The 25,349-nt window shown below is 35.2% G+C and overlaps 1 protein-coding gene across 3 annotated transcripts in view; it reads right to left on the bottom strand.

Annotated features, from left to right (window-relative positions):
• The window catches only part of PLXDC2 (plexin domain containing 2), a 225,650-nt gene that overhangs the window by 35,069 nt on the left and 165,232 nt on the right, over positions 1-25,349 (bottom strand). For all 3 annotated transcript variants that reach the window (XM_032443073.2, XM_085538689.1, XM_085538690.1), the window contains 5 exons: positions 22,540-22,662; positions 19,605-19,723; positions 12,210-12,309; positions 5,486-5,581; positions 4,518-4,599 (listed from right to left, as the gene is read on the bottom strand). In XM_032443073.2, the coding sequence (XP_032298964.2) occupies positions 4,518-4,599; positions 5,486-5,581; positions 12,210-12,309; positions 19,605-19,723; positions 22,540-22,662 (520 nt within the window). The remainder of the gene's footprint in view (positions 1-4,517; positions 4,600-5,485; positions 5,582-12,209; positions 12,310-19,604; positions 19,724-22,539; positions 22,663-25,349) is intronic.

Raw genomic sequence — 25,349 nt, 5'->3', positions numbered from 1 at the left:
GGTACCAAAAGTAACAGTTGAATAAAGCTATCACCTAAACTGTTTGCAGCTCTTGCCTTTAGTCCTTTGGCTCTGAATCTCCAGCACTGGGACAATAGCACAATAAACCAGAGATGTTTTAAGATGCATTAATCCTGTGGTTACGAAGTGAAGCATGAGACAGATAAAAAAACAACAACTATGTTTACAGCACACAGAGATAGCAGGAATTTTTTGTTTATTTCTGACTTCAATGAAGTCTCAGCATTATTTCCTTGCTTGAATCTAAGATTTTCCTGAAGTTCATCAAAACAAACTCATCATATCCACAGAATTTGAACTCCTTGATCATTTTAATAATCATATTTCCATTCTAGCTCAGTGATAGCTCATCTAAATTTAATTTCTTTATTGGGAAAATATTTATAAGGTAGCTCACTATTTCATTAGCGTGAGCAAGTAAGTAGCAAAATGCTTTCATGCTTTCTCATAATGCTTTCAAAGAAAGACATCCCTAAAATTGACATCTCTAACATGCAGGCTATATCAAGTGCCTAGAGAACATAAACATTTTCTGCAGTGTAAAAAGGTCATATAAACAGATCTAACACTAATGACTTATCTCATTTTCTACATGCTGGAATGTCACTGAAAAAGGAGAGCAAATAGTTCCAAGTTTCAGCCACAAGTGACTATTAAATGTTTCTGGAGTATGAACACAGATACATGTGTAGGAGAAGGCTATGACACTTCTGTATTTATACTTAGTCTCTTTCATGGTTGGAACAGTTCTGCCTCTTACAAATGGTTCAAATAACGTAAAAAATATATTAAAGAAATCTTGACGATGGATCCTCCATTTGCTGAAGTCACATGAAAATGGCGTGCCTTTACTTCAGTCATGACATAACTACATTACCTACTTTATACTGGGTATCAGGGTCAAAAGGTTGATGATCCCTCATGAAAACTAAAACTGTGATTGAAGTTCACAGGGAATGACTGTATTAGAGGATTTTGCTCTGAATCACCTTTAAGAATAACCTACCTCTGAAGACCGAAGAGTGCACACAGCAACTGAGCTGAAGTTACAATAGGAAACAAGCCACTGTGTTGCAGAAAAAGATTATTTTCATTCCAACATAGATTGCCCACATGGGGGAGGTACAGTTATTCTGCAATGGCTCTCTTTGTCTAGTTTCCTTTTGCAGCTATGGGTTTTATATACATTTTCTATTTTTGCAACAGCTGTACTTTATTGTTTGAATGATTCAATATATAGTTTAAATTTTGCGCAAAGAAAAATTACTAAAAGCTATTCTTAATAGCACTGTTTCTGTGGATGAATGTTGAGAAAAAAAGAAAAAGGGATTGTAGAACTGATCGAGAGTTATTCCCACTGGATGTGTGTTTGCTTGTTATCCACTTGGACGCATGTTTGCTCTGGGAGATCTCTCTTTAGGGTACCCAAATGCTACTGCAGCTCCAGAGGAGGACCATCGCTGTATAATGCAGTCACACCTGTGACCCTCATTACTCCATCGCACTCTTCTTGTTGGCAAGCAGGCAGTCTGTCCTTATAGAAAGTGGAGCACTGAATTAGTTAGTGGAGTACTGCTATACTGGATGCCACCAGTACCAAGCTCAACACATGCCTCAGGCTTTTGCACCAAGGGCCAAATGCCTTTTCCCTCTAAGCCAGGATGACAGCCTTTTTTTTCTCATTTCCCAGACACATGACTCCAGTCAGTCCCCACTCAGAAGCAGTATTTGGGCATTGCTACTAAGCTTCTACTTTTGATTACTTCAAAAACCCCTTATAGCATTCACTCACTGCAAGGTGTAAATATTAATATTCTTTCTACTCCAGGCATTTCTAAAATGTCTAAGTTGATACTTCTTGTAATGCTTTGCCCTTGTTTTTCCAAGAAGATTTTATTCTCCTGCAGTAGAAAAATGTTTATCACAACAGGAGATAAAAGTCAACAGTGATTTACAAGGCTGGTGACTGAGGAGCAGTGACACAGAAAAAGCTGAACTACAGTGCTGGAGGATCTCAAAACTTTCTACACTTTACGAATTAAATGAGGATAGTTAGGTATTCTTGTTGAAACAGTCTATCCCCTGTGGAAAGAACATTTTAACACAATGAATTTATTTCTGAAGGGAATAAAACCATATTGAGGTACTGAATTTGATGATACTGAGGACACTTTCATCTAGATATCTAAAATGAGTAACAGAATAAAGTTTTCTTCTGTATATTTCTAAAATGAATAAACATGCAGAGAAACAGCAAGATAAATGCGACTGGACTCATATGGTACACAAAATTATCAAAGCTAACAGGAATGACTCCCATTCACAATGATCCTAAACTATAACACAACTAAAATGACACTCAGTCTTCACATTTTGAAAAACAAGTTGCCTGTTTGCACAAACTTTGCTTCCACCTACAAATAGTAGGTGTTTCTCAATGTGTTTCTCAATAGAATTGGAGAAAATAAGAAGTTAAAAAATAAGGTGTAGAATCTAGCATAAAAATAAGATGTTCAGGGGATCATCCTTGGATATTTTCAAGACCCACCTGATCAAAGTCTTGAGCTGACAGCTGACCCCGCTTTGAGCAGGCGGTTGGACTGGATGACCTCCAGTACGTTCTTTCAATCAAAGTTGCTTTATGATTCTACAAATACATTCCTGCTTCTGCTTAAGTCCAGCTTACTATCATCCATTCTTACAGATGCAAATTGGGCAGTATGACTGTTTTTAAATTACTATGATTCCTGTGCAGAGGCATAATCTTATTTTGCTTTTCTGGATGCATCCTTTTTTTAAGGAATTAACTCCAGTTCCTTCCTTTGCTGCTAGTCAAATAATTTCTTAACACTACTCTTATGAAATTACAGACTCATTACAGTCAGTAATGGTATAATATAAAGATATTCACTCTATCTGATGTAGATCATCAAAGACAAAACAGTGCAGCAATGTGGATTTTAATTGAATAAAAATAGCTGTGTTAAAACTGTATATTTTTCAGTAGCAAATTACATCTTGCCAGTTATGAATGGGCAGCCACAAATTCATTTAAATACATGGAGAGGAACACAATGCAACCACATGCCTGACATTGCTTCTGACTAATGGTGAAAGACAAAACTTCCGCTCTCAGCGCAACTGATTTTCCAGCAACTCCAGAACTTAGGAAAGTCAGTTCTTCAGAAACGACAGATGAAAATAAAGGATCTCAAGGTTTGCCAGATGTTCATCAGAGGTCTGAACCTTACCACATCTTCAAATCATACCTCTTATAAGTAAATTTATCCAAACAAAAATGAGAACATTGCCTACAAAACAACAGACCTTGCCAACAGACAGTGCTATGGTATTTATTAACAGAGGGAGAATCAAGCAATGATTGAATGCAAGAAATTGGCTAAAGCAAGCAATATCTGTTCATGTTTGCTTGGAACAGTTCTCTGTTACTATCTTTACTCTTGAAGATGACTGACGTGCATTTTCAAAGAATGATTTAATTTACATTTAATTCCACACAAACTGAGGATTTGCAAAAAAGAAAAAAAAAGACAAAAAAGACAAAAATTTGCTTATTGAGAGAGATGAGGCTTAAGAAAACATAGAAATGACCCCAACTTCTTAATTTCATATAAAGTTTATCAGCTATTATTTTTCAGCTATTCAGTATGTTATCATAACACTACACCTTTTTAGAATGCCAACAGCCTTCTCTCCTTTCATTATGCATCCATTTATATACAGGATTTCTGAGCCTAATCACTAGGGCTAAAAAACACAACACAACAAGAATACACATCCATTATACCATTGAATTTAGTGGGAGAGAATTAGTGCTAGATAGGTACATTTATTCTATGAAGGTCAGTGAAGGTCAGTGACTGAAGAACTTTTTGAAAAAGCTTCAGTTGCAGAGTTTTTATTTTACTGTCTGTGCTCCAGCTGCACCACAGAGTTTAATTTGTTCCTACTACTGAGTAGGCTGTCATGAATGTGGCAGTGAGAAGCTGAGGGACCAAACGTACTCACAAACTATGAGAAATTAGGAGAGAAAAGAATCTGGTATGTCTGTCTCCTTACTGTTTGCAGAACAATAATTTCTTTATAGTTACAATGCCACCCCAGATCCTCACTGCAGTAAAATTGTTTTTGATAAAGCAATGGGTACATGAATTTTATTACACTTTCTACTTCTCATGGAATCCTTCTAAGGAATTTTTAAGCAGGATTAAGAAAATAGGAGGTGGGGCTCAATTTCTAAAACAATTCCTTTTGCTCTTCTTAGCTATCTTATTTTTTTTTTGGCTGACGTGAGATAGGCCAATGTTGTGTGGCTGATGACTGCAAGTGAGGTCTATCAGTATGTATGTGAACGAATGTTTGTAAACCCCAAATATAACATTTCTCTGTTCTGAGTGAGCAGTTGGAAATGTTTTTGTATGTCCTTTGAGCACAGCTGTATACACATGTCAAAAAATAAAAATCCTTTTCTTTACCTTTGGAGTTTACTGCACCAGCTGCAGTTGAAGCCAATCTGGGCAGTGACACAGGGACCACAGCTGTTAAACTGGAGACAAGCTGGGAAGCAGGTAAATAAACACAAATTATTACAATAGTCTCACAAATAATTATCACAGAAAATATGAGGGAATTATGCATCCTTTGACAGTATATATGTAGGGAATATACAGGTTCACAGATTTTCAGCCTAACTACAAGGTAGTGCACAGAGGTACATCTTATCTGTAGGATTGTATTTGTATGCCATTTGTAAATGTAATCTCACTTCTACAACAGCTCTTTCAGCTTCATTGTTAGATTTTTTATCTTTCTGTATATTATTAAGTATTTCATTAAACCTTTCTTCCCTGGCTCCAGCATTTTTGGTGTTGCTAACATATAGACACTCACAGACAATAAGATCAGCAGGAAAGTGTACAAGAAATACAATCAGATTAGAAAAAAATGAAAGAGACTGTTTCCAGTTTCTTTTTTTTCACAGTAATACAGCTGGCAGCTCAAACTTTGATATCACTGAACAACAGAGTTTTATTTTGAACAAAAGAGATGGATGAATTGTAAAATGTGTTTGGGGATGTTCCTTTGAGACGGGACGCAAAGTAGTTCTTTTGCTTGTTTTGCAAGCACAAAAATTGCTCTTTTTTTTTTTTTTTTCTTGAGGAAAAGAATTTAAAAGCAATATGAGCATTCTTTTGAACAACAATTTGGCACAGATTTCACTAGCAATCCACTGGGAGCTGTGTTTTATAGGTATAAAATAACTTGAGATACATGAAGATGAATTGGATAATGCATCATCCAACTGAGAGTAAATCTGAGAGAGGATAAATGAATCTGTCCCTACTACAAATTCACAGACAAAACAAAACATTTAAAATTGTATGTGTATTGTAACTGAGGCTGTCCCCAGATCCAGCTCCTTTGCATCCTACATTTTACTTACTTGGAAGAGGTATCATTTCAACAGCTGACAAATTTGTAATCTTTGACATCTGCAGCTCCACCCTGTGGTATTCGTAAATTGTTCTTCTGCGGACATCTACCAGGAAAGAAAAATAAAATATTTTCACACTATTATTTTGCAGTCTGTAGACCGTGAAAAATACCGGATACAATGATTGCTCACTGTACCTTAGTTGAACGTGACACCAGTTTTCCTCAAGGATAAGTATTTAACTTTACACATCTTGAAGGGATATGTAAAAGCTATTGATAGGGAGTGCTGACAAAATAGATACCTGTTCCTGGGAAAGGACTGAAAAAAATGCTGAGTGAGCTCTCAAGCTTCTTATTTGTTCATTTAGGTAGAAACTCTATTGAACAAACTGTCAGACATTTTAGGGTGTGTTTCAGATTCTTGCTTTCCTAAGTTGTTTCTCAGCTTATGTACTTGAAAGATATATTTTATATGCTCACTTCATTGGTTATTGTCAAGATTTGCAAACAAAACAGATTTCATTGCTTAATCAAATTTGCTAGCTACAAGCTAGTTCATATATAAATGCATTAAACATTAGAAAATTACATTATAAAGACAAGTCCTCCTAAATATGCACTGTAACATATAATCTTGACACAAGCTGATTGCACTTGAGTTTCTCAAAGCAGAAATTCAATACAATTCTTGTGGGCTATGAACACAGAAACAGTAAAATTGAAGCACAAGATGCATGAAAGTATCATGCAATCTCTATTTTAAAGATTAGTAATTATTTATTTGGAGTATTCCATATTTTAAGAGTATGGCTGCAATGAAAACTGATAGAACCTTTGAAAAATTGCAAGTGAAAAGTACACACCATATGGCCAATCTGACACAATGATTTCCTGATGTCCTGGATTCGAATTCATATCCTCTTTGAAGGTCTGCTAAACTTCAAATGAAATCAATGCTAAATACAATCAGTGACCTCTGTGAAACCATGCCAGAGAGGAACAAAGGGTTACACACAAAGGATTACACCTTGCTGCTTGGCATAAAGGCTGTGTTTTTGTAGCTTGAACTGTACTCCTGAGCTAGTATAAAATCACATAGCAAAAAACAGCAGCATTCTTCAGTCTCCTGGCAGGAAGGATGTTGCAGGCATTTTTCAGAAAGAAAATATATTAGGAGGAATCTCTTCTCAGAAAGAGTAGTTAGGCATGGGAACAGGTTGCATATGGAAGTGGTGGAAGTACCATCACTGGTGGTATTTAAGGATGGATATAGTACTGTGTCCCATGGCTAAGGTGCCTCTTGTAACGGTACAATGCTTACTAGTAAAAGAGGGATGAAGAACATCTAAATCTGTGATTTCTCTTCATTGCATACAAAAAATAATCATTGAGTTATTGGCAACAGTTGGAATAAGCAGGGGAAATTTTGGGGTGCAGAGAGGGGGGCAGAAACAGAGGTGGGGAACACAAACTGGGGTGGGGAAATTCTCCAGCATTGGCCAGGGTTGCTGCGTGGGAAGTAGCTTTGTCCTTCTTCATTGTGTAAGCTCTAATACACTTGTAGTCAGCACCTGGTTTTCAGAAAATATTTCTTTTTAGCTCCAAACTAGCAGCATTGCCAAGCACTCCCTCCTGCCATTTATTTGAGGTTGACTTTGCTGTGGCTTAACCCCTTCTGACAGGAGATTTCTCTCTTGGTCTGAAGTGTACCTTTAATTGAGCTAGCAATGTTTTTTACCTACAGTTTCAATCTGACTGGATAAAGGACAGAAACTGGAATGTGCTAAACATTTTCCCTAACAAATACTCTGTATTTAGCCAGATCCTTCAAACCCAAGAGTCAGAAAGGGTTTTTAAGACAAAGCTAATCTTGTGCCAGGGTGAGAAAAATTTCTCACCAGCAGTAAAAAGTCTGTGTTCCCAGGATGGTAGCTCCCAGAAGAGCGCCTTCCAAATCAGGATGATCAGAAAATGCATTTGAAATGAACTGCTGCCAATGCCGAAGGCTCTAATTTGTTTCCACAGAAATCTTTAAACTTCTGTCCAAAAAACAAACAAGCAAACAAAAAAAAAAACCAGCACTGCTGTATTATAACATTGTTTACTCTGAACATTCCCCAGCACACTCCTTGCAGGGTTTCCAAGACATAAGGAGTTCTGAACGTCCCAAAAAAACAGGTCACAAACTCCATCTCACCTATGCATGAAACTGCCAAAACACTGATGTTAAAGTGAATTATGTTTCATATCAGAACACATATTTCAAATCATGCACTGTCAGGCATGACTATTGATCACACTCAATCCCTCTACCTGGTAGACTTAGGTAGGACCTTGTTTTCCTTCTCCCGGAAGAGGGATGTGCCAACTGCCTACTATCTACTGTGGGAAACCTGGGAACAGAGAACTACTTGGGTAGTTGCTTTCTCACTGCTTGCAGGCAGACAGTTAAACACACAAGCATTCAAATTCCTGTGCATGGCTAGGCTGTAAAAATGCAGGTGTAGTTTCTTTTGAAAGTCTGACTGGAAACCTGCTGTGCACAGTGCCTTTTCTTATTTAGCATTCTGAACCTGCATCTTAACTAACAAGCTAGAAAAGCTAAACTCAACAGGATAAAATGAAATGTGAATACTTTACTCTGTCACTCTCCCTCAACTGCTCCACACAGACCCCTTCTCCAGCTTAAGACACATGCCCTTCACTCAGGTGGAAGTTGTTCTTTATATTATGCTGCCTCTTTAACTGTTTTACAAACAAATATAAATGAAGAATCACAAAGAACTAATGAGTCCAAGTACCTCAGCATGTGCCCTAACTTGGCAAGAGAAAACATTTATTCTAGCAAAAGACAAAAAATAAGAACAATGTGGGAGTATTGTGCTGAAAAGATGCATTACAGCATCAGTTCTAACAGGGAAAGGAGGAAAGGAAAAGGACATCTGCATACATGCATATTTTTAAAATATCATTCCTGGTTCTGAATTTCAGAAAATATGCAGATATTCTTCTCCTCTCCATGCAAATGGTTCTTCTGTAGATCTTTCTGGTTATCTCAAACACCCTTTATAACTGTAGAATATGAATAATTTATTTTTATTTTTTTTAAGTAACATGGTCTATTTTATATATTTGGCTTAACTTACATCAATCAAATTAATTATTGGTTTATTTCCATTGAATCTATTTGTATTATCTTTGACAATAAATCCAAAGACACATCTCCAGAAGAAAAAGGCATAGGGAAACACCAGCTACTTGAGGTAAGTACCTAAAGAGATAGCATGGGTGGGTCAGAAGGCATCTGAAAGAACTCTTTCAAGGGATTAAGTGGTAGATCAGTCAATTACAGATGTGAAAGATACTGGAGTGAGAAAGCATTTCTATCTACTTTTACCACTGTCTCTTTAAACTAAATAATGACATGTAAATATTCCATGGAACAGAACTTCCAGTTAACTAAATGTACCAAACAGAGAGCAGAGTTGGAGCACCAGAGACCAGCAATATCTTTGTAACATACCAGAAGGGTCAGTAGCTAGTAATGTACTATTCTAAATATGTGTCCACAGATGTACAATCTCTCCAGTACTTTTCCATTGCACAATAACTTTCCTCATATGGCATTCTTGAACTAAAACCTGCAACCCAGTGAAACATGAATATATTGGAGAAGTCACTCTGAGTTTTTAAGTTATATGTTCACACAAATAAAAATCTTTGACTGTGAAAGGTTTCCAGGGAATCAAGATCTGCCATAATCCTAGCAAAAACTGCTGTATTCATACAGCTGCACTTTCATTTTTAAGTACAGCTGGTAGATAAAACAAAAATGATGAGAAAGTGCATTTGATTATGCAGAAGTCCATTTGCAGTAAACAATTTATGAAACATATCCATCTTATGCTGCTAGCAATTTCTGAAAAATGTAAAGGATAGAGAAGAGCGGGGCACAGCTACTGCATTATACACTATTGCATGGTATGTAGGCTGCTCCAAAAGCAGTGCCTCCTAATTTCCATGGAAACTACAACAGATACAAAGAGCACAATAGCACTATTTGATAGAGCAAATTCTCAGCTACAAAAGAACATTTTTCAACATAGTCACCATCATTAGCTATGTATTTTCATTGGCCATGAACAAGAGCCTGGATAGCAAACTTGCCGAAATCTGCACCAGCGGAGGTGACCCAGCATTGCTATCACTACTACTGAAAAGCAACACCCACCACCTTTCTGTGCTTACATTCATTGTTTGGCCTCCATAAATATTCACCAAACAATTTGTGTGAATAAGTGAAATTTTCTCCACATGGAAGAATTCAATTCTACACGTTTCCTTTATCCACACTTCTATGTCAGATGCCATTCTGTCAGAGTGCCTCTCTGCTGCCATCTGTCACACAGTAACAAAATGTAACAGAATACTGGGGGTAAGGTTCAACCTCTACTGCCATATCACAAACATCCATCTCTGACATCACAGGCTAACGCAATAACATAGGAGGTATTAGTTCCACAGCAGCCTTTGTACTTCAGCACTACTGAGTAGAAAAAATCATGCAATCATATATTTTGTCAGCCTGGTATGTATGGCTACCACAACAAAATATAAGGGAAACAGAATGTCAAAACAATATTTTTTTTTTTCCTCATAAACACCTTCATATTATTAAGATTATCAACATTAAGTAATTCAAACTGAAGACACTGACTGAGTTGCACATATAAAATAGGAGAAGCCAATATCACAAAGTCTATTTCATCATGGAGTGGAATCAAGATTTTATTTATAATCGCAAGACTAATAACTCACTGTGTAGAACCCTGAAACTCTTTTTCATAGAATCAAATGATGTCAGTTTTAAGCAACAAGCACATCCAATGGCCAACTGAACATAGGGATCCTAGACACTTGCCTTAGGATAGGCTAACTGGACAGAGAAGAAGAAGTACTTCTTCCTTGTATCTGGAAAGTGAGAAATACCCTTTAATTAGCTCTCAGTTGTCCAAAGTTATGTGACTTTAGTCTTATACTAGTAAGTCAGAGTAATGGTTTCATTTTCTAGTAGGCATTTGAGTAGTTAGAGAATAGTAATATTTCCCTATAAAATATTATATGGGTGATGAATTACTGTTGCTGCAGCAGTGTGTTTTAGACTCCATGGCTCCATACACACGTTCTATTTTCCTTATCTATCACTCCTTAATGGAATTTAATAAGATGAAATACTAGACAGATTTTGTGGTAATTAGAGTAACTTCACTTAGCAGATAGAGTCATGTGACAAAAAGGTAGACAGAAATACTAAAAGCAGAAGACCAGCAAATAACTATGTTCTCATCAAATACTTCACTTTACATTAGTAGTAAAACAAGACATGTGTCTGAAATAGTTCTACAGGAATATTCAAACCAGAATAAAGATTTACATATACCAGATATTTTACATACAAAATATGTAAATCTAAAAAAGTGATTTGAGTAGCTTGTATAAGCTGAAGACTTACAGAAATATTCAGATCATTCAGTAATAAACACTGCTCAAACTGCTAATATGAGTTGCCTGGAATCATTTACTCCTAAGTACTCAAAAGTAGTCCATGCAGCCATCCACAGGCACATCACGTCTATCATGTATCAGAATTAAAGTTCTCCTAAGATATGATCTCTTAAGTGAAACCTGGACATACCTACCACCCTCATGCTACACTGAGATCACAAGCTACAGCTCTCCATTTCCTCCATAGTAGGATAGTCTCATACCATTAGAATCATCCTTCCTCAAATGTAAGACTGTTTCAATGTGATAAAGGCAGGATGAGTTGAAAGAGGCAACTGTACTTTCAAATTCAGTATCAGTCCCATCTGCATGTTGTCTTAAAGATGAGTTGGATCAGGCCAGTCTTTAACAGCTTCATCTGCATCACACCTCCATACTCTTAGTACTCTTTAGAACAAACCCAGACTCAGGCTAAGGAGGCTGGCTCAACTGCAGCTCCATCCATTTGCACCCTGACATTAGAAAATCATAAAAAATTGAGTCTACCAAACTTGCTCCAAATTAGCACACTGAAGGCAAGCATGCTCTCTAATGGCTATACAATCGAAAAGGGTTCTGAGCACACCTCATTAAAACAAAGCATTAAGGAAATCATACTTGATTTCCTACTCCTAGTTTACAGTCAACTCATATGTACTATAGTTAATGGCAGGTAAAATTAAATGTTATCTGCATTTCTGTTGTCAAAATTGAGCTCAAGATGTCATTTAATTACCATGTCTCTTCTTTCTTCTTGCTAAAACATATACACGAATTTGAATAATTCGGAAGTATCAAGAACTTCCAGCCTGAACACCATTTTTATTTGTCATTCGATTCAGATGATTTTTCTGAACAGGCTGTTTCTTCCCCTCTATGAATAAGGAGACATAATTCAGGCAGAGTATTTTATGGAATCCCAAATTGTGTGAGTTAACAGTTTAAGTTTACATTACTTGACTGTTTGTTTAGTTTTATTTATTTTATCTGTGTAAGAAAAAAAACAATAAAAAAAAAACAGTAACAGAGAAAGGCACATTGGGAATTATTATGTAAATAAAATTACACTTGAATTAACAAGCTGAAATTGGGAAAGTAATTTGTTGTGTTGCTAATCATCCTTAATGAAATCAGCTTATATTTGTTTCTCAGCCTCCAAATCATTACTATGACTACATAGTACATACTGGGAATTTGCTGAATCCTGTGCACGACCACAAATGCATCTGATAGTCCAACTTTCACTGGGTGATTTGTTGAGCTTATCTGTGTCACAGCGACAGGAATCTGGAAGACAAAAAAGGCGAATACTCATGAACAACTGAACTAAAAAAAAATGGAGCCTAAAATTAACAATATTTTCAGAATGAACACTTAGCCATCGTAACTTTATATAAGTATGTAATATAATATACTATATTGTGTACAGAATATAATACTCCATATCATGAGTAAGGATGTATTGAAGACTGAAAGTACAGTTTCCAATTTTATTTTCTCCCACTTCACTTAGAATTTTATATAGAATAGAATTTTCTATTATTTATATAATAGAATTTTATTCTCATAAAAACCTAAAGGTGGGATATTGTTAATAATGACAAAGAAAAGAGAAGGAATTTTCAGTAGTTTATTTCACCCAGTTTAAGACAAATTGGGATGAGGTGCTAGTATCAGACATGGAGGAGGCATTACCTTTTGTCTGCTATTAAACATTTGAATAGAAAGTTCAGTTTGGAGTGAGCAAATAAAAATATATGGCTCAGGTAACTTGCACTGAAAACTGTTTTACAATCTATTTAAAAAATATTTTTAGTCTGATGATGTTCATTTTCAATATACTTTGGAGTACTGGGGAAATTGTTCTATAAAATTTGGAAAATGTCAGATATTTACTTGCAAGTATCTATAGAAAGAAATAAAAGGACTTAGAGAGCTATCAAGCTTTACAGATTAGAGATATTGATGCCAGGTAACATAGTTTTATGAATGTAGGTGTTATCAAATTTGATTTCATTTTTTGAAGAAGACTGAAGCTTTGGCCAATAACCGCATATTTCAATTGTATAGTAGAATTCTGTAGGGTTTTTACTTAGTGACAACTAAAATGTATATAATTCTTAATATAATCAGATAAATCACAAACTGATCCATCATTGAAGGATCAGCTTAGACTGGTAATGTGTCTTTATAGTATAGAACACCTCTCTGGGTATCAGGCCTAGTATCCAAGATTTCCTTAAATTCTGGGAAGGAAATGCACGTTTACTGCCTAACAGTTTCTCAGATGATACCCTCAGAGTAAAAATAGTGAAATATTTGGATCAATTAGCAAATTAGACCTTGTGAAAATTAGAAAGTTACAGCTTATAAAACAAAGTGTGAAGTAGAGGTCTGGGGACCATTTTCTGGAAAGCAACAGTTCTGAAAGGACTCGTGATAGTAGTGAATGAGCAATTCCAGCTTTCAGAGGAATAATCAGAGCAAGAAACCTAATTGATGTGATATCTGATTACATAAACAGTGAAATACAGTCTAAGAGTGGGGTGGCTGCTTTATATTTATGCACATTAGATAACTACCGAAGTTGTACACAGAATTTAGGAGGGCTTATTTCTTGAAAAGATTCTGAAAACCAAAGGAAGATCAAAAAGTCATATAAATTATTTGAAAAATTCCATACTTCTCAATTGCCATTAGCAGTGTGATTCATTTGTCTCCTCCAAAGAAAATGGAACACTGACTTGACTACCATGAACAAGTACTGCCATGGGGAGAAGAGACTAGGGCTAAAGAGTTTTTTCATTCAGCATATAAAGATGCAATCAGCAGCTGAAAGCTGCACATAGATACTTTCAAAGTAGAATAAGATTTCTATGATTGATTGTTGTTAACCGCTGGGACAAACTACCAAAGGAAATTAACACTCTATATGCACAGCTGGATATCTTAATTTTCAAAGCTAGCCTATAGTTAACTATGAATTACTAGACTGAAGACAGAAGAAACTGGATCAGATGTAACAGACAGAGATGCAAGGTGCTAACTCAGCTAATCTAATAGTATGCTCTGGTTTGTCTATGAGAAACTAGCAAAACTATACTGTTGGCCAGTGTTTTTCACTTATCAGATAAAATCTAAAATAAAAAGCTGTTTAACAATCCACTGAATGAGGATTCAGTACTGTCTGTTTGCCAACTAATGGTATGCTTGTGATACAAGTGAAACCAAAGCTAAAGGATATTGTGGGAACAAGGAAAAGGAAAAATAAGCTACAGCTCAACTCAAAAAACTCTTGAAAAACTACATCATAATTAAATCCGCATTTTCAAATACATATTTTCATTCTGATAGTATGAGAAAACAACTGATTTTAAAGAACCAAATATTTAAGTCTGTCAGTGATGAGTGTAGTGAGTTTAAAGGTGGAACCTTTGTGATGAGATGAAAAGATAAAGTGGGCATTTACCATATTATATCTTTTTAGAGAATACACCATTTTGACAGGAGGCTTATGGTAAATGACATGTTTTTTTATTGAAAACTACATCCATACACAGTTAGCAAGCAATCAGCTACTCTTCTAAATCTCTCATTTGGATGACATGTCATGACAGGTTGACAAGTTGAACAGTTGAGCAAGGAGTTTTATGGCATTGTATTTGGGTGGCAGATTTTAGCTAGGATCATTCCAAAATATATGTTGGTTCTACCATCAACAACATGAACTCTCGTACTGTGTAAATCACAGGTATAAGAGTGAGTTTCTCAAACACATGTTAGTGCTGGTGACACTGACATCTCTATTTCTGATTAAATAATTCAACAATAGGGAGAATTCTTAGAATTTATGATGAATTCCATTCTTCCTTAGGAACAGTAATCGAGTCAGTATTTTCCATCTGAGACCTCCCAAAGTTTGGTCTTTTCAACATTCTCTGAGGACTAGTCAGAATCTTACTCTTCAAAAAAAGAATAAAATAATGTCCTCTGACCTTATTCTGAAGGAGATGGTAAGCAGGGTGCAATTACTGCCCCACATCAAACCCGAGTCAAAGATAAGAGCCAGAGTATGCTGCAAAATAATAATTAGGAATACAACAGTACTTATATAGGATTTCCATTGCCAGTTTCCTCAACAAATATTAATAAATGTATGAAACTTATTTTGGGGTTTTAAGTCAAATAAACTGAACACCTGATAAAATCAAATATCCTACTTTCATATTAATATTTTTTATAGTAATAACAGAGACAAAAAAGTGCAAAACATGCATAATGCAGGCAGAATATTTGTTCAGATTGTTTAATTTTAAAATTTTCTATAAACAGTGAGGAGGCTTGGAGTGTTCGGAGCCTCCAAAAATTGAGTGTGTTCTATCACAGATAGCAGAAAAGTCAATTTTATACGAGTGCCAGTAACTAATCACACACATTCACTTCTGCCTACTTGTACAGTAGAAAGGAACTCAAAGTCTATTAGAACTGTTATTTTCCTACTCCACATTTTGGGTAACCTGAACAGGCATTTCAACTTTTGTGAAGGTTTCTAGATAAACAGGGAGTCATTACTATTTAAATGAACAAAGAAAGCCTTCAAGACAGTGAAATTCAGAAAAATATGCTAAACCATTAAGAAAGCCATTGGTATCTTTGCCTTATTTGTCCTGCATTAATCACAGAGGAAAACAAAACTAGGTGTTAAACTAAGGAACATTATGTGCCAGCAGGAAAGGATTATAATTCAGGATTATAAGTCATATTGTGGAAGAAGAAAAAAGAGCTCCTGAAAACTGAACTGAGAAATTTAGAATATAAGGAAATACTACTAAATTATACAAAAGTATTCATTTGCAGAAAATATTCTTTCTTTCTTCCTATCTTTCTTTCTTTTTATTTATTTATTTATTTTATTTCCTAATGGACAGATTGTTCAGTATCTTTAGTATTTCACATATAGCAAAGGTGTATCACCTCCTGCCAGCTGGCATATTAAACACTTGCAAGAACATCAACTAATGGTGTAAGCAAAGTTACTTAAAATGAAGATATATGCATATTAAAAAAACTGAATTGGGAAATGAATAAATATTTGTCTTGCTTTTGGACCTTGTCATATTTTCTTTCCAAAAGGAACAGAAAGAACTGTATTTAGTTCCTAAAAACTGCTTGGATATTCCCACTGTAATCCAGTGCTGATATCCATTCTAATATTATGTTGATATTAATTCAGACTTTATGCCAATATTATCTGATATTTTGATATTAATGCCAAACTGAATCCAATATTAATGTACAGGAAGATTACCAGATAAACAGATAAGCAAACACAATAGTTATGATTTTTAGCAGGGCTAGGTTCACCTTGCAAAGTATTTAAGAATTTAAGAATTAGACAAAATACAAAACTAAATCTTGCATTTCAACTAGTTGTCTCATTTTGAAAACTTGACTGCATAGCTACTTCACTTACCCATTTTCTGTATGATATTCGGATGTCTCCAGATTTTACAGTATTTGTGACTCAGCTCCTTTCCTACATTTTTATTTCTTTTAGAATCTATTATGGATTTCAGATAACAACCATGCATTACAGACTACTTCCTACTAGGCAAACTACAGAACACAGAAGATTTGACAGATCTCCCCGACTCTCTGCAGACTCTAGGCAAGACCTTGCTTTGGTTATCAGCACCAGTTTTATGAGGTAGCAAATATGATGTAGAAGCAGGAAGAAAATGAAGAGTGAGTCTCAAATGGTTTGAATAAATCACAACTAAAAGGTAAAATCTAGTTTTTATTTCTATTTTTCATTAAATATATAGACAAAATTGTTTTAAAAGTGGATTCTTCTGGATAATCTCCCAGTGTCACTCACAGAGTTCCTGAGGGATGCTTTATAATATTACTGGCAATCTGTGTGATACATATCCTTCATTGATGTTTCAGCTTGAAAGCCTCCTATGACAGTGCAGTGAAGACCGCATAGGTTTGCCACAGATCACTGTCATTTTTGATGAAATATGATGTTAAAAAGAAGTGGCACCAAAAAGATGGCAGAAATCTTCTCTTCCCAGTTTTACTCATGCTAGTGAGCACTCACATCAGTAATTTTACTGGAGTTAATGGGGCTAATGATAATATGACTCACCAGCAAGAAAGACTGTTGCAGAATGGAACACTTCAGAAAGCACTGGATTCAGCAATGAAACCAAAGCAATTACTATCTAGATGTATAAGCTCTGGAGTTAAGATTTAATTTACAAGTGTCTCAATTTTTCTCTTTGGATAATTTGTGTTTGATCAGTAATTGGAAATATTATTTCATTTTCCTGAATGCGGTAGTTTTAATGAAGCAAGGCACATGGCGAATGTAGTCTTCAAAAGATCTTATCCTCCAAATTAACTACCCATGTCCCAGTGAAATATGTAATTGTAATAATCTGAGATTTCACAAAAACTTTATAAAATTATTTGTAGACAAGAAGTATGTAACTACTGTCTTAGAAACGTCTCTGTCCTTGACTGAGTGGAATAGTTCCAAAAAAATTTCATTCAGGACAAGAATAATTTGTGACAGGATGTACTGTGCAGGGAATTTTGAAAGGTTCCATTGCTGAGCAGTGGAAAAAAGCCATAAATTACCACATTTGTAAATTCCAATTCTTTGTTTCTCAGAATTACCAAAACAGATAACAATAACAACCTACTCCTGGAAAGCAGACAAGTTCTAGAGGAAGCTCTCAGTAGAAACAATTCAGGGCAAGACGCCTATCCAGTGCTACCACAGAACTTCCTAGGTTTATCTATACATCATAAAGCATAGTTGCATGCAAGTTCTGTGAAATTAATGAAGTGACCCATTTTCTCCCATACTCCTAAATGAATAAAATATTCTGTGCCTGGCATTCAGCATCACTGAATATATTTGTGCAAAATGAACACAAGATATTATCAATTTAGAGTAGCAGATTCTATTACCCATATTGGATTCATTTTGCAGAGTGCTAGATATTGACAGAAAGGGCTGAGGATCTGATAGCCAGGAATAGCAGTTTTCTGATAACAACACCATTTTGATCTCAGAATTCATGAATAGTTCTTAGCAAATTTATCTTAAAAGTACAAATTGAAGTAGTGTAGCTCCCCGCTTCCCTGGGCCTTGGAGGCAGGTCATTATCTGTGGTCTTCAGAAGATTTGTTTTCCTTTAAAATAGTTTCAACAACAGGAAATAAAGATGCCTTACTGTGCAGTCATTTGATGAAGCTCAGGTTCCTCTGTAGTAACCAGAGCAAAGTTTTTCTGAAGCTGGAGTCAAAATTTTAATAAAGGGCATTGATGAATTCTATGTTCAGAAACAAACCAAGAGTCAGAGATATCAGCACATTTTTTATAAGATAAGGAAAACCAGGTATGTGGGCATATCAGAAGTTTCTTTCATCTACAAAAATAATTCTGTTATTATGTAGCAACTCTGTTTCCAAGGTGCAAATACATTTATCATATTAATGCTGCTAGTAGAATAACCCAGACTCCCACTAGCTTCCTGAAAAAGGGAAGGGTAGCATTGTTTCATTAAGGTATGTGTCATTGACACAAGCATGACAACTGAGCCTGATAGCACACAATCGACCTGCAGCAGAAAGAGAAGAGAAACCAGATTTCCCCAAATCTCTAAAATAAGCCATATCACTGCTAACATTTACTTTTTAATATGGAGGACAAAAATACATGTACATATTCAAGGAAAAGTCACACTTTCCTACACTCTCCATACCAAATTGAGATTAAAATATTAAAATAATCACAAAATGAAAGAAAACATTCCTTGTCCTTGCAGACTTAAGCATATCGACCTTTTGATGATCATTCACAGGAAACTGCCTTGGAGTTGTAGCCTCAGCACTAGTCTAGTATTATGAAAGAAAGATTCAACAAAAGTATTAAAATATACAGCTGAAATTTTGAAAGACTTAGAAAATGCACAAGATCCCAAGTGAGACAGCAACATAGGGAAGCTATGAAGATAAACCAAATGGTTTCAATCTAAACAGCGTTATCACCAAAGAAATGGAAAGCCTCACAGAAGAAACAAAATAGTTATTATTTGAAATATATAGACCTTGAAGTACTTCAGTTTCCAAGAAAATGAAGATGTAAAAGAAAGGTAGCCTTTCAATACTAATCACTGATGCTGGAGTATTTAAGTTGAACAAATTGAGAATATTGCCCTACATTTCAAAGCTGCAAAAAAAAAAAAAAAAAAAATTAAATAAATAAAACCTACAGAACAATCTAATCTTTGCTAACAGCCAACACTTACAACCATACAAAAAAAAACCAGCTGAAATCTAGGAGTAGCACATTTGAGTCATGTTAATGTTTTTCAAGTACATCACACCAACATCACTTATGCAATAAAATGCAATTTTCTGCATAGTAGGTGACTAAGAAGCAACATGAGGAAATGATCTTAAACAGTTGAACTTAAAAACACCCACCAAAAATGGAGGGAAATTCCTATCAATTGTAAATAAAGAGATTTTTTCTACTGAAATGAAAGTTTTCTGACCCAACTTACTTCTTTGTAGCCGAAAATGATACGCCCATCATTGAGAAGGGTGGCCTGAAAAGTGAAACTGCCCAGGTTGTAATTATCCTGCAGATGAACATGGTCCCACTGGACAACTAGTGCTGTGCCTGCGAACCCCAGAAGGGAGGGGGGAGGGGGGGTAGAGAGGCAAAGGGAAGAAAAAATGTGAGAAAAATATTAACTGACTATGGAATGTACTTCAGTTACTTGAAATAAAACACAATGATTTTTCTATTTAGCAACTTTCAGCCCAGCATCTGAAGAACTGAAGATATTACACACATTGCAGATGAAATCTTCTTAAGGGCAGACATTGCTGTCTTCAGCTACTCACATGTAAGTCTGTTAAATCAAGACTAGCCAAATAACTTGACTGGAGATTCATGAGGAGCCAAGAATCTCTGAAACAAAACCCAGAATTCACAGGTGTATAGTCTGTGTATATATATATGCCATGAAGACTTTGAAAAGCAAAGTGCAAATAACACTACTGGATTGTGAAACTTATTGTTTGAAGCATTCATAGTCTTCCATTAACTATGCATTAATATAAATAGCAATTTTTATTTTTATTTATTTATTTTTTTTTCTGCACAGTACAAGCCCTTGCTGAGGCTCTGCAAGTTGAAAAATATTAGGAGCTGGCAATAAATAAATGTAGCTTGAACTAAAACCACTAACAATTCACAGCTGGAGTAAATATTAAGTCTGGTGTGCAGAGATTTAGTTGTAAGAGACTTGTTAATATTCACAGGGGTTCACTGGATGAATATCCACTTATTGCAATAAAAATGTACCCCAAGTGACTTGCATATCCTATGAGCATGTTGTACAGATGTTGAGGGTTACAGATACTTTCAGGCAGCTTGGCTGAAAGACACATCACCAAAACCATGTTTACTGAAAATGTCTTCTTTTGTCTCCTGGACTATGTGCCATGCTTAACATACTACTTTATTTTATTTATTTATTTATTTATTGGCACTATTTATTGGCACTGGGAGTTATGTGCTTTGATTCACAACACCTGAATTTTGTTTCTTGCACAGTGTTCAGGGTAGCTCAGTATGTTTCTAGCTCAATACATTTTTTATATATCCTTGAAAGATCTTTTGTTACAGATCTTCAGTGCTGTAATTTTTATTAATACATCTGGTCAGAGGATGTCACAGAACTATGAGCATGCAAATTTTTGGTGCATACTGCAGTAAGTACATCACATCATTAATCCATATGTCTTTCATAAATATAGCACATGCTCATTAATTTGAGCATTTGACTGTGCATTTTTCGTTTTGTGATCAAATTTATTAACTGTTTATTATTATTGCTTATTGGAGTATGCTAAATTTTGTTTTAAAAGAGTGCAGAGGGACTTTTAAAGTTATTGGAGCAAAAAAATAAACTTTTATAGCCGGTCCATAAGTGCATCTCAGAATACCAAACTAATGCAAAGGTCAACTTCCTCCAAAAAACTTTCCCCCCATTCACAAGAACACCTGCGTAGGTTCATGTGAATGTAGGCAATTAGCTACACGATGGAGACTTGTACAGGTCACCACACTCTGTGCTTGTCCAATACAGATGTAGTTCTAAACTGGCACACTTGCCCAGAGAGATAGGACAGTGATGAATAAGTAATAACAAACTGTAGAGACAACTCACACTTTAAAAAAAATCTGGAGTTAGTTGGCTTTGTCCCAAAGTACCTGTGGTACAAAAGATCATTGTAGCTTATTCATGAGGAGGGATGTAAAATTTCAAAAATATATTCAACAGAGGCCAATAAATCTGGTATGGAATGCAACAATAATTAGTAGTATCTTTCCCAGAATATTCTATTTTTTTTCAGGAAAGATGACAAATCTCAGGCCATGGTCCCAGATGATGTAAAAAATGAAAACAGTCTTTTTTTTTTTTTTTTTTTTTCTTAGAAAATTCAGGGAGCAGGATGTTCTCATGCAACTCTGTTGAATTCTTAATAAGTAAGAACGAGAAAAATTTATGATTGGGTGAAAAGGTGATAGAATACATTTTGATCCCCAACCTGAAGAACAAAATGTACACTCCGGATTAAAAACAGCATATATTATTGGACATGGCCATAATCTTTGTTTATATTCACTGTATATAAACATACAAAGGATGGTACAGTCTTATCAAGGAACACTCAAAAGAAACAGATTTTTTTTTATTAAATTAATTTTGATTTTAAATTAAGAATACAGAATAAGTGACATTGTATTTGACCACTAAAGCCCTGAGCCCTGAGGTAAGGCTGCAGATGTCATTTAGTCACATAGGTTATGTTTTCAAAATATGGATTACAACTCACTTTATGAAAAAATGCCCACACATTTCAAGTTTTTTTTTTTTTTTTGAAGTATTTTACAGTTTTGACCTTGCAAACGTTGCAGTTTGCCTTTTAACCTTTCAGTCTTTTCTGGAGGGGACTGCTGAGAACTCATGGTATAGACAAGCATATTGGATTCCAATCCTGGAACTCCATGGACACTCAGCCTTTGATGGGTTTATTAACCTTATACGTGCCCTACTTCTGTATAGACTTGGTATTGCACTCAGTGAATACTATCTATTTCCATTCTAGCCAAAGGGCTGGACAGTATTTTCTGTATAATTTTTCAAGGAACAGGAACTTGTACTTTTATAGAAGACAGATTTCTCCTTTTAAAATTGGTAAAACACATTGCTAGTTCATGTACTTTTAATAAACAACAGCAATCTACCTAATTAGGAAAAAGCATTCATGACTCTTTAACCATTTTCTAAATAAAGAAGTTTTTTGGATGTCTAGCCACATGGCTTACTGAAAAAATCTTCAGTTTTTCCTTCAAAAATATTTAGGAAAATATGAAGAATCAAGGGACACAGACACATTTATTTATGAAAGACTACTACATACCATTATCAAAGTATCTGACTGTTGAATTTCTTGATACACTGGGATCAAAATTTGCCATTAAGGGTGCAATATATTGTGTAGCTGTTAGCATTCGATGCACAACTTCTCCAGTATATATGAAACCTACAATAAAGAAAAAATATTGTGACCATCTCAGTAACTTCTGAAAGGATTTAATAGAATAGCAGGTTTAATCAGGCATTGCCAGAGCAGTAAAGGATCTTCTGAGAGAAATTAATCCCACCACCAGTTTTGTAGGGAATTAAATAAGATTTAAAACTGCAGAAAGATGTCTGATTGTCAGAGGAACTAGATTCAAGAAAAACAATTGAATCACTAGTTCAAGAAGACATTTTCCATACAGGAAAAAAAGCTACAAAAACAGAGAAGACCCAGGGAAGACAAACTCCAGTTATGGAAAAAAGGCACATGTGTGGCATTATCAAAATGAGTCATTTACCACTATGCATATTCTATAGTTTTTTCCACACCTTCGAGCAATCTGACTTTTTGCTATTTATTTATCTACATATTTATTTTTGCAAATTATTACCTCTTCAGAAGTTGGGCTAATCTTAGAGAGTTAGAGACCATTTCAGACAATCTTTAAAAAAATTCAAATGAGGAATGGAACAGGCAGGTTTTTTTTCATGATTGTAAGCCAAGATGTAATTCTGGAACATTCTCTGCAGTGTCAGATCTCACCAGTTTCTCCTGTTTATCCCCAAATCCACAACAGTCTTCAGACTAATTGTATGTCCTGATCTGCTTCCATCAGCAGTTTTCACCTAAAAACTCTTCCTAGTTTGGAATTAGAGTTTTTCCTCTGAGGAAAAACAGTTGTCTGGGTATTTAAATGGCAGAAAAGCCATGCCATTTTAAACAATTTATGCTCTACAAATAAACGTGCGTTGTTAAGGCTCATGAACTCCAAGTAAATAGTGGGACTAACTTAAATGCCAAACACAGAGCCTAACTCAAGAACTTTCATTCTGCTATAGTGTCTATTCTTAAATTCTACTTATTACGTTCCTTTTGAAAAATTCTGTGTTAGCTAGGTGGTGAGATAGGCAGCTAAATACCTTTACATCATTTAAATCACACCATGTATTCAAAGAACAACTCATTTTAACATCCAATCTACTAAATCATAGAATTAATCCACATTGAAGATTCTTTGAATTAAATATCTAAACAACATTTTTTCTCTTTTGCTAAAATAGTTTGACAGTTAAAGAGAAATAACAATTAAAAAATGAAAAATTTTCACACATTTACAAGTCATACATAGACTTGATTAGTCATCTTTTTAGGGTAACCAGCAGCCCTGCCAAAGTACAGTCCATGAAATGCATTTCATTTTTGTCCTATTTATTGCTGCATACTTCTAAAATTTCACTGCCTTGAGAACCACTTCCTCATGTTTATTTAGACATTTTAAATAAATACAATTCCGTAAAATATTTGTGCTTTATATTATCTCCTTGGTCAAGTGTGCATGTATTTTAACACAGTCTTGGATAGATCTATAACCTTGAAACCTTCAGAAACTCTGAAGCCATATTCATGTGTTGCTCCTAGCCTTAATACTACAGCACTTATTCATCCCTTGCACATGCTCCCATCTTTACATACAGTCTCCTTTTCAGGTTTTTAATCCTATTTACAGTATAAATATCACCTTCATAACTAATAATGAGGCAAAACACAATAGGAAAACAAAAGACTTGCTTGTGTTATAACATATAACTAAGTCAATCGGTGCAGGTAATTAGTAATCAAAGAGTGTATTTCCAAGTGTTTGCCGGATACAGCTTTACTTTAGACAAAAATGAAAAGCATGAGGTAGATGATAGCTGGGAAGCAGGCAGGCCTTGCATGAAGATCATTCTAATGAGAACTCCAGTCATGCATTGGAACAACTTGAAAAGAAACACAAAGTCATTTCAAATCATCCCAGACATTCAAAGGCTGTAGCCACTGTTAAGCACGGACATTTTATCATTGCCACTACAATTTAAAGAAAGCAACAAATGTAAACCTAACTTATTCCTGAGTGGAATTCTGTAGAAAATTGGCTTGTACTATCTGTGACCTAATTTTCTGACAGTGGTAAATACTCATGGGTGATTCATGCAGTCAGGAAGAATTCTTCAAACCTACAATTTCCTGAATCACTTAATCTTTCCTCTGTGGGAGGAGCTGGTAGTACTCTCTTCTAAATCTCTCAAGTACTATATCCAATATGCTCCTAAACATTGGAAAGATATCAAACAGGAATGAATATTTAGAATACTGTTAAGTTTTGAATGTATGCAGATAAATCTAACAAAAACTAAGGATGAACTAATGCTAAAGCTAATTGAAAATCAATGAGGATGTAGTCCTAATCCTCATAACGAACAAAAGAATAGTCACAAAAATAGATTATATAATAAGTACATATTGCTACTAAACTATCAAAACATATTTTCTCTTGAAAATATCAGCATCTCAGCTGATTTCAGAATGCATTTATGATCTGTCCACTTTGAAATATGTTTTTTATCTGATGCAATTTATAATTTTCACAGTAGCTTTCTTGGCTCAGAAAATTTTCCTGGAAAACTTTTGAGATAAAAACTGGTGCGAGCTGTTCAAAAAGAGCACAACTATTTCAGTAGCAGCTTTTGAGTTGGCAGACCATCTCTAACATTTCACTCATATTTAAACATGACAAAATGAAGCTCTCCCATCACTTCTTTTGGTTATACTAGCCTGTCATCTCAGTGGCTTAAGTGGAATAGCCCTGGAAGCACATCATAATCTGA

This window comes from Coturnix japonica, chromosome 2 (genome assembly GCF_054131305.1).
Source record: "Coturnix japonica strain WE chromosome 2, WE-NBRP24, whole genome shotgun sequence".
Taxonomy (NCBI): domain Eukaryota; kingdom Metazoa; phylum Chordata; class Aves; order Galliformes; family Phasianidae; genus Coturnix; species Coturnix japonica.
The sequence above is the reverse complement of the archived record's forward strand: the minus strand, read 5'-3'. Positions and strand labels throughout refer to the sequence as shown.